Source organism: Cannabis sativa, chromosome 4 (assembly GCF_029168945.1).
Source record: "Cannabis sativa cultivar Pink pepper isolate KNU-18-1 chromosome 4, ASM2916894v1, whole genome shotgun sequence".
NCBI lineage: Eukaryota > Viridiplantae > Streptophyta > Magnoliopsida > Rosales > Cannabaceae > Cannabis > Cannabis sativa.
In genome coordinates this window covers 5268706-5289907 of record NC_083604.1, presented here as the reverse complement: position 1 = coordinate 5289907, position 21202 = coordinate 5268706, and the positions used below count along the sequence as shown (strand labels likewise).

Genomic DNA, 21202 nt, shown 5'->3' with positions numbered 1-21202 from the left:
TGGTTGATTGATTATTATAGCATCTGCCCAACCCAAATTAACCTGAAGGATATGAAATACTTGTTGGCATTATACGTCGTGTATGCACATTAAGGTTGGGGGAGCCTTTTCCTCAAGAGATCAACTGGTTTTTTGATCCCAAATCTAACCCTTGTAACCACAACTCGGGGTACTTTTGCTTTTCCCTTCTTGACTGCAAGTGGCTGACTGGCACCCAAGACATCACTAAGATCGAAGGGTTTGCCTAGGATTATTTTCTTGCAAAAGACGTTTCAGCGAGGCATCTTTAGTTTTAGCATACCATGCCATTATCTGACCACCACCCACCTTAGAGCTTATGAGTAGAGCTCACCAGATGCTCAAACTTCTAGAGGAGGGTAGGAATCTTTCAACTTTGGCTATGGAGGAATATTTTCACTTGTACGGTCTCTATCCCTCTGCGACAAGCAAAAAGAAATCCTTCAAGTCAAAGGAAAAAGACTCATATCCATCCCCAGACTAGAAAGGAAAAGTCCAACTCAAAGGAGTATGCTCCTCTCGTTCACTTTGATCGTCGATATAACATCTAGATAGATGAAAATTTGGCTGAGGAGGTACACCCTCCTACGCCTATCGTCGAGGGTAAAAGGAAGAAAGTGGTAGAGGTAAATTTGGTGGAAGTGTCTTTGGATGATGAAGAGCTCACAATATGCTTTACGATGATGCCCCTCGGATAGTTGAGGGTGTGGATAGTACGAACACTCTCTTGTTAACTTTCTTACATTTTCATCTTTATTTAATTGAAGTTTTTAAGTCTTGCTCATTTTCTATGTAGTTATGTCATCCAAGATGTTTGTAAGGATTGGCAAGAGAAAGGGTATTGAGTCCTCTAGTCAGGAGTCTCTAGTAAAGGTTCAAAAGTGGGGCTCACCAACCTAAAAAGAGAAAATGCCCTGTCTTCTAAGAAGGATCCTCCTACCCAAGAGGCCCTGACTGTCGACTCGACCACTGGTGCCCAGACTGCTGCAGACAAGGTTGTGGACGAGGGTGCTCTGATCCCCCTTCGAACAAATCTTTTGCCAAGCATAGTTTGAAAACACCGTCCAGCACTAAGCCTCCCATGGCTACCGATTCAACTATGAAAATAGTTGACCCATCACCTCTACAAACTCAAACTTTGAATGAGGACTGCACTTACAAAAAATTCCATAACTTCTAGGTGTATTCCTGGTTCTTTATTATCTATGGGTTTTGACAGGATGGGAGGTTAAGCTAGTTGCTTTTTTAATTCTTGAAAGGCAACACTCCTCTGTCCATTCAAACTTCTTATTTCCCTAGAGGATGTTGAAGAAAGAAACACACTTATCTGTAGACTTTGATACAGATATGCTTAGTGCTATTATTCAGCCAGTTAAACTTTATACCTTCTTAATATTCGTGGGCGGTTTCATGTCCAAAAGAGCTTGAATCTCCTCAGGATTCACTTTGATTCCCTAGACATTCACTATGAAGCCAAGGAACTTGACCGAGTTGACTCCAAACAAGCACTTAAGGGGGATGAGCTTCATGTTGTACCCTCAAAGGACTTTAAAACACTCGTTTAGGTCCTTTATGTGCCCCTAGCCTTATTGGACTTGACCAACATGTCGTCCACATAGACTTCCATGTACCAATACAAGCCTACACCTCTTAGGACACTTGTGTGTTCCTAGTTAGGCAGATACATCTTGATCTGACTGTAACTTAAATAGGCATCCATGAAGTTTAGGATCTCATGAGCAACTGTGGTGTCCACAAGTTGGTCAATCCTTGGAAGTGGAAAATAATCATTTGGACATGCCTTAATGAGTTAGTAAAATCGATACAAACTCGTCACTTGTTATTTAGTTTGGGCACCAATACGGGATTGGAAACCCAAACATGGTAGAATGCCTCAATGATGAAGCTATTTGCAGGCATCTTTTCAACCTCATCCTTCAATGCTTGTGCTCACTCTTTATGTAGGAACCTCCGTTTTTGTTGTACTGGATGGAAGTTTGGACCTATATTAAGGGTGTGAGAAACTATTAATGGATCGATTCCCACTATGTCTTCATGCGACCAAGCAAAAATATCAAGGTTAACCCTTAGAAATTTGATCAATTCAAATTTTATTTCTGGCGCTAAACTGCGATTAATTTTGAGTTTCTAGGCCAGCATGGGGGGTCGATCTCTACTTCTTCTAATTCTTCCACTAGTTTAAAGTTATTTGTAGGATTCCTAAAGTGAGGATCTATGTTTGTCTCCTCGCCTTGGGCAGACCCTCAATGCCCTTAGCCAAACTCACTATTTGAGCTCTTGGCAGGCAGTTCCTCCTTTTTTTGCTTTGGACAGAACGATGCTATAACATTGTCAAGCAGACTGTTGGTATCCCCTTAGGCACCTGCCACCATGCTTTGTTTGAAACTTGATGCGTATGTGGTAAATTGATGTGACTGCTTTTAGTCATACATGGTTGGTCGCCCAATCATGACATTGAATGTAGATGCCACATCAATAACTATGAATTGGGTTATGACTGTCTATGCGGGACTTTCATCGATTGTCAATGGCAATCATATGTATTCTAGAGGAGCCAGTCCTTGGCCCAAAAACTCGTACATAAGTTGTGTATAGGGTGTTAGATCTTTCAAATAAAGCTCCATCTTCTCATACACAGTCTTGAAGATGATGTTGGAAGAGGCTCCATCATCCATTATGCAGTGCGCTACCGTCATATTCCTTATTTGGGTAGTTATGATTAGAGGGTCATTATGGGGAAATCTGACATGGGCAACATCTTCTTCAGTGAAGGTGATGGCATGCTTTTCTACTTTTGGCTGCTTTAGAGTTCTTTCCTCTACATCTAGGACTTCATTTCTCTACTCGTGCAAAGAGTACGAGCATATCTATCCAATGCTTTGTTTGAATCCCCAATGATGTGGGGTCCACTGATGATGACCTATAAATGGCCAGCAACCGGTGGGGGCAACATGTCGTTATTTTGTTGGACATGTGCCTAGTTTTGGTCGGGTTAAACATACCAACATAGTTGGGCATTATTCCTTCTTATCAAGAACTCGATCTCTTCCTTAAAGTTCTTACATTCATTAGTGTCATGGCAGAAATCTTTATGGAATCGACACAACTTGGTGGGATCCCTCTTACTGATGTCTTTTTTTCATTGGAGGGGCTTCTTATGCGGAACAATGGCTTGTGTGGTCATTATGATAGTTTTGGGAGTGTCTGTTAGGACAGTGAAGCATGTGAACTTCTCTTCCTTTTCCCAAGGATACTGTTGTGCAATGGGATTATTAAATTTTTCCTTCTTGCCAATTACTTGGTTGGATAATGTATTATTGTGCTTTCATCCATTATTGTTGTTATTTTAGGGTTGAGCAGCATTACTAGCCCCAGTTGTGGCAGGTGTGTTGTTGGGAGCAGTTGTTTTCTGCCCGCTAATTTGCACTTGTCAGACAGCTTCTTCAAGTTTTATGAAACCGTCAGCACAGTCCAAAAACTCTCTCATATTGTTGGCTGATATTTTTTTGGTGTCTCTCCAAAGGTCACCCAAGGTAGGATACCTCCTAAAATGGTTGTATACTGCCCTTCTTTTGTTAAACCTTTGACCTTTGTGACTTCAGTCATGAACCTTTAGATATAGTCTTTCAAAGATTCTCCCGACCTTTATTTTATTTCAACCAAGTCCTCCAATTGAGACGATATTTGTCTAGAGGATGAAAGCTGAGTGTAAAAGTCAATAGTGAAAGCATCCCATGAATCAAATCTCCCTGGGGACATCTTAAAATGCCACTGTTGTGCGGTGTCAAATAAGGTCGCTGGAAAAATCTTTCAGTGGACATTGTTTATCACCCTTTGCAGATCCATCTAGATCTCAAAGTATTTGATATGAGCCAAAGGATCTTCTTTCCAGTATACATTTTCCAAGTTGAAATCTTGAACTTGGTTGGTAGGGGCAACACATTTATGCACGTAGAGAAAAGCGATCCTTGAGCCTTGTCAAGTTCCAGCTCAGAAAGCTTTGGGCTGGACAGGCCTTGTACAAGGCTCTTGAGTTGATCCACTTGTGGTTGCATTGTAGGATCAACTCTGGCTGTCCTTTGTTTGGCCAACTCTTCTCTTAGGTTGACAGGATGTTGGCTGTATGGGTTGGCAAGAATTGGCCTATCCTGCGCCCTTGATTGATCCTTTTAGGGCAGGATGAATCTATCTTGATTATTTATTCTTCAATTTAAGTTATTACAAAGATCTTCTCCTACTCGAGGACCCATTCTATCAAACACAGAATCCTTGAGCCTCGAGTCAGAATGTGTTCGAGTGTTTCGGAGAAGAACGTCGTTATTGCACCCGGTGTTATTATGAGTTCTCCAATTAGTGCACTCATTAATAGGGTGGCTAGTTGATTACGGCTCAAATTTGTATATTTTAAGTTCTTATTTATGCACATATAATTAATATAAATTAAATATTCCTTATTTTTTAATAGTAAAATTTATTTAAGTGGAGATATTTAATTTATTTTAATTTTGTGATATTTTTCAGATTTGAGTACATTGTTATAAGCGAAAATAAATTCTTAAGCCCCAAGTGTACAAAAGCCCAACATGAAGGAATGACTTTGTGGCCTTTTACTTGAAGACATACATATGTATATGCACATACATACCTACACCCATTAATTTTCAATCTAAAGTTGGGTTTCACTTTCTTAAGATATTTTATGGGACTACGTGAGTTGAAGCCAAATGTTGACCGAGTCCAACACACCAATTTTCTCCATCAACAAACGTGACTAACTATTCCCACATTCTCCATCTGTTAATGCGCGGATCCATGTTCTCCTTTTGCTGAGAAATCCATGCCACTAACTCAATACATTATACACAAAAAATATCAACTTTGAGAGGAGGCTTTCACTATAAATAGGACCCAAAAATTAATGAAAACGGGGTATCCGATTTTAAAGAGAGTAGAAAATTATTTTGTCATTATATTTTTCTCTCTTATTACTATTTTATCTATACTTATTTTAGTGACAAAAATGAGTGTATTAGAATAGTAATATTGGTGAGATTAGAGTGTAGCTTTTGTACTTCTTATTTTAATTATTGATATTGATTCTTTTGTGTTTCATCTCCATATCTCATTTTTATTAAATTGTTCTTCATCTTCTAATTTTTCTTCCAAAGTTAATAGTATCTTTTATATAAGTTCAGTCATGCTTTTCTTATGTAAGTTAGGCTATTAATATTTTGGTATATTTATTATATTTTATGTCGTTTACTGCATTCTGCCAATAGTGGTATTTTGTCGATTTATGATATATAATATGATATGCTGTCAAGTTAAAGGTGAAATTCAATTTATGCAAGATTAATTAATTTGCGCTTTTATTATATATATCTTCCAGTTGTAATTAACGGTGTAGAATTGCAACTGTGTTTTGAATTAATATCGGTATTAGAATAGGATTTGCATAACTACAATTCTACCTTACCAAACTCTTTATCTGATCAACTTTCTCATCTCATCATTTTTATTTTTTTTAGTTCATTCACATTTCTATCATTTTCTATTTATACTAATCTTTAGTGGTAATTTACCTCCCTGTGGATACGACATATAGCCCGTTTACTACCGCGACCGCAGTGTAACTAATTGGGCGACATCAATTTTTGGCGTCGTTGCCGGGAATAAAGGAAAATTTATTTTTGATACTGGATAGTTAAGAATATTGAGTTGGTAAGCCCACCTGAGGAGACTTGTCTCCGGTTTGCCAAGACTAATCAGGTTCTATCTTTCCTTACTTTCTTTTATTTTTGATATATTTTAACTTTTATTTTATTTTTTTAGTTTATTTCTTCCTTTAGTTTTATTTTTCTAAGAATCAATATCATGTCATTTTTTATTGGCTCACTCTATCAGCGTTCTCATTTCATGCATTTCATGTATATATTTTTTAAACAATGAGGACATTGTCTGATTTTAGTTGGGGGTGGTAAGCATATTCAAGCATGTTTCTTCATTTTTGTCATATTACTATTTTTATGGTCAAATTTTTCAAAAATTACTCATTTATTCTTGTAAAATATTATTTTCAAGCCAATTTTTACTATCTTTATTGCTTAGAATTTTTCTAGAGTTACAAAATGCACATGCCAAATTTTGTGGTAAGATGTTTGTTAGCACATATTTGCTTAGAAAATTTGCCAAGTTTAAGTGTTCATATTTTTGTGAGTGGCAAGATTTGAGAAAACAACTTTTGAATTTTCATTGATTCTTCGAAGTGGTTATAATTATTTTGGACTTGTTACTAGGGTTTGATTGGATGTTGCTTTAAGGGATACATTTTTTATAGACAAATCTTATTAAGGAGCTTTTTTGTAATTATTTTCTTTATGTGCAAAAACAAAAAAAAACAAAAAAAGAGAAAAGAAAGAAAATACAAGAGCAACATTTCCATCATCATATCCAACATGTTGCCTCTTGTTAAAAAAAAAAGAAAAAAAAGAAAAAAAGTTTGTAGTATTTCATTTTTCATTTATTTTGGTTCCTAGAAAAACAAATGTAAAAGATTGTCTATTTTCGTTCAAAAATCCCGAAAAGTTGGTTTGTGGTACTCTTACAGTGGTTTGTCCAAATAATTCATAACACCTATCTTTGTTTCAATGTTTATTCAAATGTTTGTCCTAAATTGATCTATCCATTTCGAGTGCTCACTTTTCAATTTCCAACTCCATGAGTGAATACCTTAGCCATATATAAATATTTTCAATGACCTGTGAGGCTAATGGAGTTGAGACTTCCACTTGGTACAGTTTTCGAAAGCTTTTATGTGTTATGGTTTGCGGTAAGAAAGGTTCAAGTTTGGTGCACACACTCACAACTCTAAATTTATTCAAGGTAATTTTGTATAGTTCTTATTGACTTGTCACTAATATATTGCTTGAATATTTGTGTCATTTTTAAAATTTTTGATCTAGAAAATATTTTGTTGACACTAGTTGCTGTTGGAAGTTATTTTACCAGGAACTTAGATCTACTCACAAGTATGTTGATTTAACAACCTAAATATGAACTTCTAAAAACGATATGAAATTAAACACATAAGAGTATCAGAAATCTTACAGTGATTGCAGCGGAATATATGTCTCCTCCCACTCAGATCTCTAACCCTTGATTCCTTTCTGTAGCAGAGTATAATCAAGATCTGAGCCTGATAGTCCTTCTTTGTTCTTTCTGAATTCTACACAGCCTTCCTCACTATGATTGAGGTATTACATGATGTGTGTGGGCGCTACTCTAGCACTTATACTTTTCGAAACAGTGAAGGAAGAGAGAGAGAGAGGGTGGCGGCTCAGAGAGAATTTTCTGAGAGAAAATTCTTTCAGAATAATGCTGGGAAAAGGATGTACAGTTGTATGCAACTCTGAAGCCTTTGCCTTCTATTTATAGAAGACCACCAAGGGCTATGATTGACATTTGGAATTGAAAAAATCAAAGAGAAAAGGAAGCTAAGTGGTCGGCCTAGGCATTGTGGAAACAAGGCTTGCCACTTTTCTAACTTTCCTTTTCCTATACTGATAGTTTCCTATTTTGTGAAAAACTGCCAATTCCATTGTTCAACCACATTAATGACAAATCTAATTATTTAATAATTAAAATTAATTATCAAATAATATATTATCATTTATTTTATTAATAATGAAACTAATTAAAGTTTCCTAATTAATAAATATGCCCTTCAAAATCTCTATTTACTGTTTTGCCCTTAATAAGTGATAAATTCTCAAATAGACAAGTCCATCTTGAGAATTTTTAATTGATTAATTAAAATCAATTAAATGAGTCTTACAAGTAATATCATCTCAACTAGTGAGGGGACCATGGGTCTATATATCCGAGCTTCCAATAAGCAGATCTAGAATTTACCACTTAAATTCACTGACTTATTAATTCTTCGTTGAATCCACACATAGAACGCAAATTGCACTCTCAGTATATAGAATGCTCTATATGTTCCACCATATAGACACATTATTAGTTATCCATTGTTATAATCCTAATGTGATCAATGATCCTCTATATGGATGATCTACACTGTAAAGGGACTTAAATTACCGTAACACCCTACAATGTATTTTATCCTTAAAACACTTAACCCTGTATAAATGATATTTCAACTAAGTGAAATGAGTACTCAATCATTTATCTCGTTTGGTTAAGCTCGAAGGAAATCACCCTTTGCTTACTATTCGCCAGATAGAAGCTATAGATTCCATATTTATGTTAGCGCTCCCACTCAATCGCACTACCGTGTTCCCAAAATGTATGTATTGCCCAGACTAAAGATTTAGGCTTAACTAACAAATCAAAGAACACGAATAACACTCTTGAAATTAAGCCTAACCATATCAGGATTTCGATCGTGTGATCTAGGATCAACTTATGATATTGAATTGAATAGATGTTTACGGTAAGTTTCAAAATCTAATTCAAAGTTCAATATCGGTCCATTCCAATGCATACTCCATGCATCCAACCTGAGCTTTACTTTAACCTATGTTCTGGAAAGAACATAACATTTCTCCAAATGTAAGTAAACTCTGTTGTAGATTGTCATATCAGTGAAACCCAGTGTTCTGATAAATCTAGGAATACTTTATTCACATAGTCATGTTTATTTTCCACTGTGTTGACAACACAATAAACATGTTCAAGTATGTGAAAGGGGTTTGGATGAATTTATAAATCAAATAGACGAGCAATTGATTAAGTGAACCAAAACATACACAAGTGAATGAAAAATTACTTCTGTTACTTTATTGATATTGAATAATCTGGATTACATTGAAACAGAGTTTTATTTAGGGCATAAAACCCAACAAACTCCCACTTGCACTAATATAAAACAAATCAGTACATTTCAATTAATCCTAAATTCTGACGGTGCTTTTCGAATGAAGTTACTGCCAAGACTTTGGTGAATGGATCAGCCAAGTTATCCTGCGTATCCACTTTCTCCACCAGTACATCCCCTCTTGCCACATATTCTATGATAATATGATACTTTCTTTCTATGTGCTTACTTCTCTTGTGGCTCCAAGGTTCCTTCTTGTTGGCTATAGCTCCGGTGTTATCACAAAGCGGGACTAGAGGCTTTTCCATTCCGGGAACTACACCAAGGCGGTGAAGAACTTCCTAAGCCAGACAACCTCTTTAGCTGCTTCAGCCGCAGCTATGTATTCTGCCTCCATGGTAGAATCCGAAATCGCAGTTTGTTTAGCACTTCTCCAAACCACTGCTCCACCCCCAAGAGTAAACACCATCCCAGATGTAGATTTCCTGTCTTCAAGACATCCCTGGAAATCTGAATCTGTATAGCCTAAGGGATTTAAAGCACCACCCTTGTAGACTAATACATAATCTCTTGTACTCTTTAAGTATTTCAAAATATACTTAACAACATTCCAATGTACCCTTCCTGGATTTGACTGATACCTGCTCACGATTCCAACTGCATAGCAGATGTCAGGTCTAGTGCATAGCATAGCATACATTAGACTTCCAACTACAGAAGCATAAGGAATTTTTGCCATGTCTTCTATCTCTTGAGGATCAGTAGGACACTGTTCCTTAGATAGACGGATACCATGTCTAGAGGGCATGTTTGCCCCTTTGGTATTGGTCATGGAAAATCTCTCTAGAACTTTGTCAATGTAAGCTGTTTGAGAGAGAGCAAGGGATCTGTTCTTCCGGTTTCTGACAATCTAGATACCAAGAACATAGGCTGCCTCACCCAAGTCTTTCATGTCGAACTGAGTGTCAAGCCATTCCTTGATGTGAGTCATTTTCTTGACATTGTTTCCAATGATCAAAATGTCATCAACATAAAGGACCAGGAATACTACTACTTGGTTTTCCTTGAGTTGGTAAACACAAGGTTCATCTTCATTCTGATGAAAGCCGTAAGTCTTGATGATCTCATCAAACCTTTTGTTCCATGAGCGAGAAGCTTGCTTAAGCCCATATATGGACCTATTTAATATGCAAACTTTATTCTCCTGCCCAGGAAGAACATAACCTTCTGGTTGCTCCATATAGATGGTTTCTTCAAGAAGCCCATTAAGAAAGGCTGTCTTGACATCCATTTGCCAAATTTTATAATCTAAAGCGACAGCTATGGAGAGAAGAATTCGGATGGATTTGAGCATGGCAACAGGAATAAAAGTTTCCTCATAGTCCACACCTTCTCTTTGGGTATAACCCTTGGCGACCAGTCTAGCTTTAAAAGTTTCGACTTCGCCTCCAGCACCTCTTTTCTTCTTGTAGACCCATTTACATCCAATTGGACGAAAATCTTCAGGTGGTTCTACATATTCCCAGACTTTGTTCTTTTTCATGGAATCCATTTCTGAATCCATACCGGCTGACCATCGCTTCCGTTGCGGACTTGCCATTGCATGTTTATAGGTCAATGGGTCGTCATCAATACCGTCACCAACGACCATATTGATTTCACCATCCAAGCCATAACGAGATGGTTTTGTAGAAACCCTCCCACTACGACGAGGAGTGGTGACCTTCTGAACAGGAGCTTTAGTAGTAGTTTTCTCAGTTGCTACAACTGAGGGAGTGGGATGTTCCTCTTCTTGAGTAGAAGAATGTGGTACATTTGAAGGAACAGTATTTATGAGCATTTCCTCTAATACAATTTCACTTTTCGGTTTGTTGTCTTTCATATAGTTATCTTCAAGGAAAGTAGCATTTGTAGAAACAAACACTTTGTTATCCTTGTGACTATAGAATAGTCCACCCCTAGTCTCTTTAGAATTTCCGACAAACATGCAAACCTCAGTTCGCGATTCCAGTTTGCCTTCTTTCTTTCTTAAGACGTGAGCAGGGCACCCCCAAATCCTATAATGGCGCAAACTAGGTGTGCGACCATTCCATAGTTCGACGGGTGTCTTAGGGACTGCTTTAGATGGAACAACATTTAAAATGTCGTTTGCCATTTGAATAGCATATCCCCAGAAGGACGTAGACAGAGTTGAGTAACTCAGCATAGACCTAACCATTTCTAAGAGAGTGCGATTTCTTCTTTCTGCAACTCCATTCTGCTGTGGAGTGCTTGGGGCAGTATATTGGGATTCAATTTCAAGTTCAATTAAATGATCTTTGAACTGCATATCCATATATTCTCCACCCCTATCAGTTCGCAAGATCTTTAATGTTTTACCTAATTGGTTTTGAGCCAAAGCATGAAATTCCTGAAACTTTTCAAACGTTTCAGATTTCTTTTGCATTAGGTAAAGAAAACTATATCTAGAGAAATCGTCAATGAAAGTGACGAAATACTCATAACCTCCTCTGGCTTTTACATTCAGCGGTCTGCAAACATCTGAATGTACTAACCCTACGGGTTCTTTGGCACGCTCTCCCTTTGCAGAGAAAGAACGTTTGGTCATTTTTTCTTCTAGGCAAGACTCGCAGACTGGCAGTTCTCCTAAGACGACATTTTTCAATGGACCGTCTTTGGTTAGCCTATTGAGTCTATCAAAACCTATATGACCTAAACGTAAATGCCATAGATAAGTTTGATCATCATTATCAATCTCTTTTCTCTTAAGGCTTCTAGGTTTAGCTACATTGAAAAGTTCAGTATTTAGTGAGATTTGAGTATCAGGTCTTAAAACATAAAGCCCTCGTTCCATGTTTGCAACACATATATGAAATCCATTACGAGAAATTGAACAATTTGAACTCAAAAAATTCAATATATAAAATTGTGTCTGTAAACATGAAACACTAATCAAGTTTCTACTAAAATTAGGAATATATAAAACATTCTCTAAAAGTAAAAACTTCTTAGAATTAAACTTGATTCGGGCTGTTCCTCTTGCTTTAACTGATACCAACTCGCCATTTCCAACTTTAAGCTTTAACTCATCTGGGTGAAGATTCTCCCAAGTTTCAAGCAGCTGCAATGAAGAACATACATGGTTAGTAGATCCAGAATCAACAATCCAGGAGGATTTGTCGTTCTCTAAAACACATGATTCAAATACAAAAGCATCACCTTCGTTTGAATTGTCTAGAAGCCTGGGACATTGTTCTTCTTTATGTCTGATAACTCTAGAAATTAGAGTTATTTTTCACATTTTTTTAGCTAAAATTGGCTTAGTTCTTAAGTTTTTAATTAATTGAGTAAGTTTTTAATTATTTTTGGATTTATTAGCCTTATATTTATTTTATAGTTTATTATATGTTTTTATAATTATTTTATTATAATATGTTATGTGGTATTTATTTTTAATTTTATTTTAGTTTTCTAATTAATTTTATGAATTTTTAGGTGTGTTTAGAAGAAAAAGATAAGGATTAAATTGGAGAAATATTGAAGAAATGGGGCTAAATTACAATTTCAAAAAGAAAATCTGATGAGCCTTTATGCAAATCCCACTCTCGGTCAAAGTCAACAGCCCATCTGGGCCGTCCGTCATCTGATCCAATGGCCCCCATGTGTGCGTGTGCTCCACCCGAAGACAGCAGCAAGTGGGCGTCAGAGTTGTCCCTGCCAGCTGGTCCCGCCTGGAGTTGCTCTTTCCACCAGCTCGCGCCACGCGGCCCCCTGGTCCCCACTTCCGTCAGCGCCCATCCAACAGCAGCCTGCCACCCGTCCGCACGTCAGCTTCTCCTCCAATCACAGCTCGCCAGCTGCCACATGCTGAGAACAAAGAAAAAGGCTGTTAAATTAACTGCTTCATTCTTATTTTCTCATACACATAAAAGCCAAAAATCCATATTTTTCTCCCATAACTTACACCTAAATACCTATTCACCCTCCTAAACATCTCTTCACCCTCCTAAACATCTCTTCACCCTCTTAAACACCTCTTCAACCCAAAACACTTCTCCATTCCACACTCTTCATTTTTACCATTTTCTTTCTACCATTTTTACACTTTGAAGAGCATGTCAAGTATGTTTATCTTTTGTAATTTTTATCTAGTTATGAGCTTCTAATCTTTTTTTCAAGATTATTAAGATGATGATGAAGCAAAATGTAACTAGATAGTGTTTATGTTTGTATGTTGATTTCCCATTTGTGCTATAAAGTTCATGGATTTTTCTATCAAAAATATGTCTTTTTTATCTTCAATATCATGTATTTTTGATTGTTAAAGCATATTTCTACTTAGTTCTTCATTATGCAAAAATATAATACTCTTTGATTAAATGTCTTTCATTAAATTGTTTACATCTAATTCTTAGAATATAAGTGTTATATTTTGCCTAAACATAGTTTCTTTGATTTTGTGTAGTTTCATTAAATTGTAACACATTTAATGCTTAGAAATTATACATTTTATAAGTGAAGAAAAATCCTACCTTTTTGAAAATAACTTGTACTTAAATGAAAAATATATTTTGGAAAATATGGTGAGATTTATTTCAACTATATCTAAAACTTGGGAATCAATGTACTTATAAATATTATTGAACTTGCATTTTGTGGATTCTAATATCTTAATAATCTTATTTTACACATCTTATTTGAAAATCATTTTCATACTCACTCATCTTTAATCTTAAGTATTTTAGTTATTTGTCTTTTATTTTATTTTGCAAAACCAAAATCCTATCAAATATTTGGAGCTAGGTTAGAATATTCTTATTTTGTTTGAAATAGTTTCTTTTGATGTTAGTCAACTCCCATGGGTTCGACCTTGCACTTACATGAACACTATATTCCGAAACGATTCGTGCACTTGCGAGTATAAATATTAAAACACTCACTTTTGAGGACAACAAGTTTTTGGCGCCGTTGCCGGGGAGTTGCAAGAAAGAAACAATCTTTCTACAAGGTAAGTAATATTCTTCTACTAGTTATTTTTTTTTCTTTTCTCATTTTCATCAAAAAAAAAAAGTTGAAAAAAAAAATCGAAAAAAAAGAGAAAGTTATACATATTTATACATATATATTGTTATATATTATATATTATATAGTATACTATATATACATATTTATTGGTAGTTGATGGCATTTTGTGCCTCCTACATATATACTTGTTAGTTGAGTGCATTTTTGCCTCCTAACCTTTTTTTTTTAGTAGTTGAGTGCATTTTGTGCCTCCTATATACTTGATAGTTGAGTGCATTTTGCCTCCTATTATATCCCCTCTAGTGATGGCATTAGTGCCTCCTAGCTTTTATTTTCATTTATCGTTTTAGTTGATGGCATCTTGTGCCTCCTAAAATCTTATTATTATTATTACTACTACTATTATTATAGTTAGTTGATGGCATATTGTGCCTCCTAACTTTGATATAACTATCTACTATCGTTATTGTCATTTTTTTTATTGTATTTATTTAGTTGTAATCTTATTTACTTTGCTTAAGAAAATACTTGAAAAAAAAAAAATTAAAAACAAAGCTTGTTCTTTCAACATAAGCAATTTTTGCTTAAAGGAAATTTGACAAAGTTCCCATCCACACTTAATAATTAACCCCGGGGAGTTGTTATTAAGTCGTGAGTAAGTGGAATCAAATAGGCCTGGGAACAAGTTAAACCAAAAAAAAAATTGAAAAATTAAAAATTCACAAAAAAAAAAAAAAAATCATAATCTCTTTGTGTTATAAGTATGCTCTGTGGTTGCGGTTTATAACTGATCTTCCACATCAGAAATTTGTCTTCTTGAGATTATTTTGTGTTACTTGGTGTTTCTTTGTGAAATTTGTGACATTGCATGCATCATTGGCAACGTGATTCTAAAAATCGTTTGGTAAAAAGAGTAGTAACTTTAGGTGAAATTGAAAGTGTTTTTGAAAAATTAAGCATAATGGAACAAGAACCTAATATTGCCCAAGAAAAAACACTACTTGAATATTTTTCACCTATTGCATCTAATGCTCCATCATGCATTGTTTTGCCTACTACTAATGCCACTCATTTTGAACTTAAACCATCAATCATTCAATTGTTGCCTTCTTTTTATGGTTTAGAAAGAGAAGATCCTTACATGCATGTAAAAGATTTCTTAGATATTTGCTCAACTTTTCGTTTTCAAAATTTTTCGGATGAATCGGTTAAGCTTAGGTTGTTTCCTTTTTCTTTAAAAGATAGAGCCAAAGCTTGGTTAAACTCACTTCCAACCGGAACCATAACAACTTGGGATCAACTTTTTAATAAATTTCTTGCCAAATTTTTCCCCATGTCCAAAACTGATAATTTAAGAAGAGAAATCTCCGAATTTTATCAAAAAGATAATGAAGAATTTTATGAATGTTGGGAAAGATTTAAAGATTTATTATTAAAATGCCCCCACCATGGTTTTGAAAAATGGAGACTTGTAAAATATTTTTATGATGGTTTAACCCCTTCAAACCGACAAATGATTCAATCTATGCATACCGGAAAATTTTTGAAATTACAAGGGCAAGAGGCTTGGGAAGCTCTTGAAGAATTGTCTGTTAATTCACAACAATGGAATTATTCTGAGCCTAGGTCTAGAGCAAATAATTCACCTAAAAGGGGAGGAAAATATGAAATTAAAGAAGAAACTGATTTGAGAACATCTTTTGAAAAATTAGCAAGAAAAGTAGAAGCCTTAGTCATAAGTCAAACTATGAATTCTCATGTTCAACCTAAAAAAGAGGTTTGTGCTAGTACTTGTCATAATGATCAATCATGTCCTTCTTTTCTTGAAACATTTTCCGAAGAGGCTAATGCATTACATTCATATGGTAAACCAAATGATAGCCCATTTTCAAACACATACAATCCTAATTGGAGAAACCATCCCAATTTTTCATGGAGACAAAACCAACCACAAATGAACCAAGGAAACCAATTCAACATGCCAAATCCGAATCATGCCCAACCAAGTCAACCTTACCCTCCACAAAGAAAGCCTTCCTTAGAAGACACTTTACAACAATTCATGCAATCCACCCAACAAATCATGCAAAATCAATCTCAATCCATTGCCAAACTTGAGACACAATTGGGTCAACTTGCCAATGCCGTAACTGAGAGAGAAAAAGGAAGATTTCCTAGTCAACCCGTCCCAAATCCTAAAGGCCAATATGAAGTAGGAGTCCCAAGTCATAAAGAAGAAGCTAAGTCTATTTCAACTCTTAGGTCCGGAAAACAAATTGCCAAACCCGATTACACACCTCAAGTTGAAAAAGACCAAAGCCAACCTCAAAGTTCCAACACAAATGACTTGTCAAAAGATAATGATCAAATTCTTCCTTCCATTCCAAAAGCTCCTTTTCCACAAAGATTACTCCCAATCAAGAAAGGCAACCAATATAGTGACATCTTAGAAGTGTTCAAACAAGTAAGTATCAACATCCCCTTCTTAGATGCCATTAAACAAATTCCTGCCTACTCCAAATTCCTGAAAGACCTTTGCACTGTTAAAAGAAACACTAATGTTCCAAAAAAGGCTTTTTTAACTGAACAAGTTAGTTCCATAATTCAATACAAAAGCCTTGTGAAATATAAAGATCCTGGTTGTCCAACAATTTCATGCATCATTGGTGATCATTTTATTAACAAAGCTTTACTTGATTTAGGAGCTAGTGTGAATTTATTGCCTTATTCTGTTTATAAGCAACTTGGTCTAGGAGAATTAAAACCAACTTCTATAACACTTCAATTAGCTGATCGTTCTGTGAAAATTCCTAGAGGTATTATAGAAGATGTTTTAATTAAAGTGGATAAGTTCTATTTTCCTGTTGATTTCATTGTTCTTGATACTCAACCTGTTGAAAATGCTCATGCTCAAATACCCATCATTTTAGGTAGACCATTTTTAGCTACATCTAATGCAATTATCAACTGTCGTAATGGTGTATTGAAATTATCTTTTGGAAACATGACTGTTGAATTGAATGTTTTTAATGTTGCTAAGTCTGTTGAGTGTGAGGAAATACATGAAGTAAACATGATTAACACGGAAAATATGTTTGAAATGGACATGAATGAATCTTTTGAAACTTATGCAAAAATGTTTGGAATGTGCTTAAATGTTGATGATTTTATTCATGATGTCAATTCTTTGCTTGAGTCTACCCCACTAATGGATACTGAAAAATGGAAAGCCAAAATTGAACCATGTATTCCATTAGAGCATGTTGAGTCAACTCCTGAACCACCAAAGTTAGATCTTAAACCTTTGCCCGACACTTTGAAATATGCATTTCTAGGAGAATCTAACACTTATCCCGTCATCATTGCATCTGATTTAGATGAAAAATAAGAAACAAAGTTGTTAGATATCCTTAGAAAACATAAAAAGGCCATAGGTTGGACCATGGGAGACATTAAGGGAATTAGCCCAAATGTGCATGCATAGAATTCATTTAGAAGAAAATGCTAAGCCCTCCCGAGAAAGTCAAAGAAGATTAAATCCAAACATGAAAGAGGTAGTAAGAGATGATGTAATTAAGATGTTAGATGTAGGGATCATTTACCCTATTTCGACGAGGTCCATGGGTTAGTCTGTTCAAGTTGTTCCAAAAAAGTACGGGATCACCGTTGTTAAAAATGAACAAAATGAGTTAATCCCTACTAGAGTCCAAACTGGGTGGAGAGTGTGTATAGACTATAGAAAGTTGAATAGTGTCACTAGGAAAGACCACTTCCCATTACCCTTCATTGACCAAATGCTTGAACGATTAGCTGGCCATGCTTATTATTGCTTTCTTGATGGGTACTCGGGATATAACCAAATCCCCATTGCCCCCGAAGATCAAGAAAAGACTACCTTTACTTGCCCTTTTGGAACCTTTGCATATCGTCGCATGCCTTTTGGTCTTTGTAATGCTCCTGCAACATTTCAAAGATGTATGATTGCAATATTTTCTGATATGGTTGAAAGAAATCTTGAAGTGTTTATGGATGATTTTTCTGTGTTTGGAAATTCTTTTGATGATTGTTTGCACCATCTTTCTCTTGTTTTAATTCGTTGCAAAGAAATGAATTTAGTTCTTAATTGGGAAAAATGTCATTTCATGGTTAAAAAGGGAATTGTCTTAGGTCATGTGATTTCATCTCAAGGAATAGAAGTTGATAAAGCAAAAGTAGATCTTATTTCAAAACTTCCTCCACCTAAGACAGTAAAAGAAATTAGATCATTCTTAGGCCATGCCGGTTTTTATAGAAGATTCATAAAAGATTTTAGCAAAATTTCACGCCCTTTATGTCATTTACTTGGAAAAGAAAATGCTTTTGTCTTTGATAATGATTGCCATGTTGCCTTTGAAAAATTGAAATCCCTTTTGACTAGTGCACCTATTATTCGCCCTCCCGATTGGAATGTTCCTTTTGAAATAATGTGTGATGCTTCTGATTATGCAATTGGTGCTGTTTTAGGACAAAGAATTAACAAGTTACCTCATGTAATATACTATGCTAGCAAAACTTTAAATGAAGCTCAATTGAATTACTCTACAACTGAAAAAGAATTGCTTGCTGTTGTGTTTGCATTAGAGAAGTTTAGGTCTTATTTGTTAGGATCTAAAATAATTGTCTATTACTGATCATGCTTTGCATTGAAATATCTCTTGTCGAAAAAAGATGCTAAATCTCGTTTAATTCGTTGGATCTTGCTTTTACAAGAATGTGATTTAGAGATACGTGATAAAAAAGGTTCTGAAAATGTTGTAGCTGATCATTTGTCTAGAATTGTTGTTGAAACTAATCATGATTCCACCACTATCATTGAAACTTTTCCTGATGAACAACTCATGCATGTATCTTCTTTTCCTTGGTATGCTGATATTGTCAATTATTTGGTCACTGGTGAAATTCCTTCTCATTGGTCTAAACAAGATAAATCTAAATTTTATGCTGAAGTGAAAAATTTCATGTGGGATGATCCTTATTTGTTTAAATATTGCCCCGATCAAATAATAAGAAGATGCATTCCAAATTGTGATCAATCTAAAATCATATCTTTTTGTCATGATCATGCATGTGGTGGACATTTTAGTGGTAAGAAAACTGCTTTGAAAATTTTACAATGTGGATTTTATTGGCCTACTATTTTTCATGACACTTATATGCATTGTAAATCTTGTGAGCGTTGCCAAAAATTAGGAAGTGTAACTAGGAGAAACATGATGCCTTTGAATCCTATTCTTATTGTTGAAATATTTGATGTTTGGGGCATTGATTTTATGGGTCCATTTCCTAATTCTTTTGGTAATTTATACATTCTTGTTGGTGTTGATTATGTGTCTAAATGGGTAGAAGCTATTGCATGTCACACTAATGACCATAAAGTTGTGCTTAAGTTTTTGAAAGAAAATATTTTCTCACGATTTGGTTCACCACGTGCCATCATTAGTGATAATGGTACACACTTTTGTAATAGGCCTTTTGAACATTTAATGAAACAATATGGCATTACACATAAAGTCACTACACCTTATCACCCACAAACTAGTGGCCAAGTTGAAATATCAAATAGGGAGATTAAGCACATCTTAGAGAAAACTGTCAACCCCACTAGGAAAGATTGGTCCCTAAGACTCATTGATGCATTATGGGCATATCGTACTGCATATAAAACGCCCATTGGAATGTCTCCCTATAGACTTGTTTATGGGAATGCATGCCACTTACCCGTTGAGTTAGAACATAGAGCCTATTGGGCTATCAAGCAACTTAACTTTTCCTTAGACAAAGCGGGTGAGAAATATTGAAGAAATGGGGCTAAATTACAATTTCAAAAAGAAAATCTGATGAGCCTTTATGCAAATCCCACTCTCGGTCAAAGTCAACAGCCCATCTGGGCCGTCCGTCATCTGATCCAATGGCCCCCATGTGTGCGTGTGCTCCACCCGAAGACAGCAGCAAGTGGGCGTCAGAGTTGTCCCTGCCAGCTGGTCCCGCCTGGAGTTGCTCTTTCCACCAGCTCGCGCCACGCGGCCCCCTGGTCCCCACTTCCGTCAGCGCCCATCCAACAGCAGCCTGCCACCCGTCCGCACGTCAGCTTCTCCTCCAATCACAGCTCGCCAGCTGCCACATGCTGAGAACAAAGAAAAAGGCTGTTAAATTAACTGCTTCATTCTTATTTTCTCATACACATAAAAGCCAAAAATCCATATTTTTCTCCCATAACTTACACCTAAATACCTATTCACCCTCCTAAACATCTCTTCACCCTCCTAAACATCTCTTCACCCTCTTAAACACCTCTTCAACCCAAAACACTTCTCCATTCCACACTCTTCATTTTTACCATTTTCTTTCTACCATTTTTACACTTTGAAGAGCATGTCAAGTATGTTTATCTTTTGTAATTTTTATCTAGTTATGAGCTTCTAATCTTTTTTTCAAGATTATTAAGATGATGATGAAGCAAAATGTAACTAGATAGTGTTTATGTTTGTATGTTGATTTCCCATTTGTGCTATAAAGTTCATGGATTTTTCTATCAAAAATATGTCTTTTTTATCTTCAATATCATGTATTTTTGATTGTTAAAGCATATTTCTACTTAGTTCTTCATTATGCAAAAATATAATACTCTTTGATTAAATGTCTTTCATTAAATTGTTTACATCTAATTCTTAGAATATAAGTGTTATATTTTGCCTAAACATAGTTTCTTTGATTTTGTGTAGTTTCATTAAATTGTAACACATTTAATGCTTAGAAATTATACATTTTATAAGTGAAGAAAAATCCTACCTTTTTGAAAATAACTTGTACTTAAATGAAAAATATATTTTGGAAAATATGGTGAGATTTATTTCAACTATATCTAAAACTTGGGAATCAATGTACTTATAAATATTATTGAACTTGCATTTTGTGGATTCTAATATCTTAATAATCTTATTTTACACATCTTATTTGAAAATCATTTTCATACTCACTCATCTTTAATCTTAAGTATTTTAGTTATTTGTCTTTTATTTTATTTTGCAAAACCAAAATCCTATCAAATATTTGGAGCTAGGTTAGAATATTCTTATTTTGTTTGAAATAGTTTCTTTTGATGTTAGTCAACTCCCATGGGTTCGACCTTGCACTTACATGAACATTATATTCCGAAACGATTCGTGCACTTGCGAGTATAAATATTAAAACACTCACTTTTGAGGACAACAATGTCCCTTTCCATTACAATTCGCACATAGAACATGATGTCTGATAATT

General features: G+C 35.4%; 1 protein-coding gene and 1 non-coding gene across 2 annotated transcripts; one reads left to right on the top strand and one right to left on the bottom strand.

Annotated features, from left to right (window-relative positions):
- Positions 1-15251: 15251 nt before the first annotated feature.
- LOC133037550 (small nucleolar RNA R71) lies at positions 15252-15358 on the bottom strand. Its single transcript, XR_009687638.1, has one exon. It is a non-coding gene; the product is annotated as a small nucleolar RNA R71 (small nucleolar RNA).
- Positions 15359-15416: 58 nt separating this feature from the next.
- On the top strand, positions 15417-17291 carry LOC133036743 (uncharacterized). The gene has a single exon (XM_061113473.1). It carries the CDS (start codon positions 15417-15419, stop codon positions 17289-17291), a length of 1875 nt encoding a protein of 624 aa, XP_060969456.1.
- The last annotated feature ends 3911 nt before the right edge of the window (positions 17292-21202 follow it).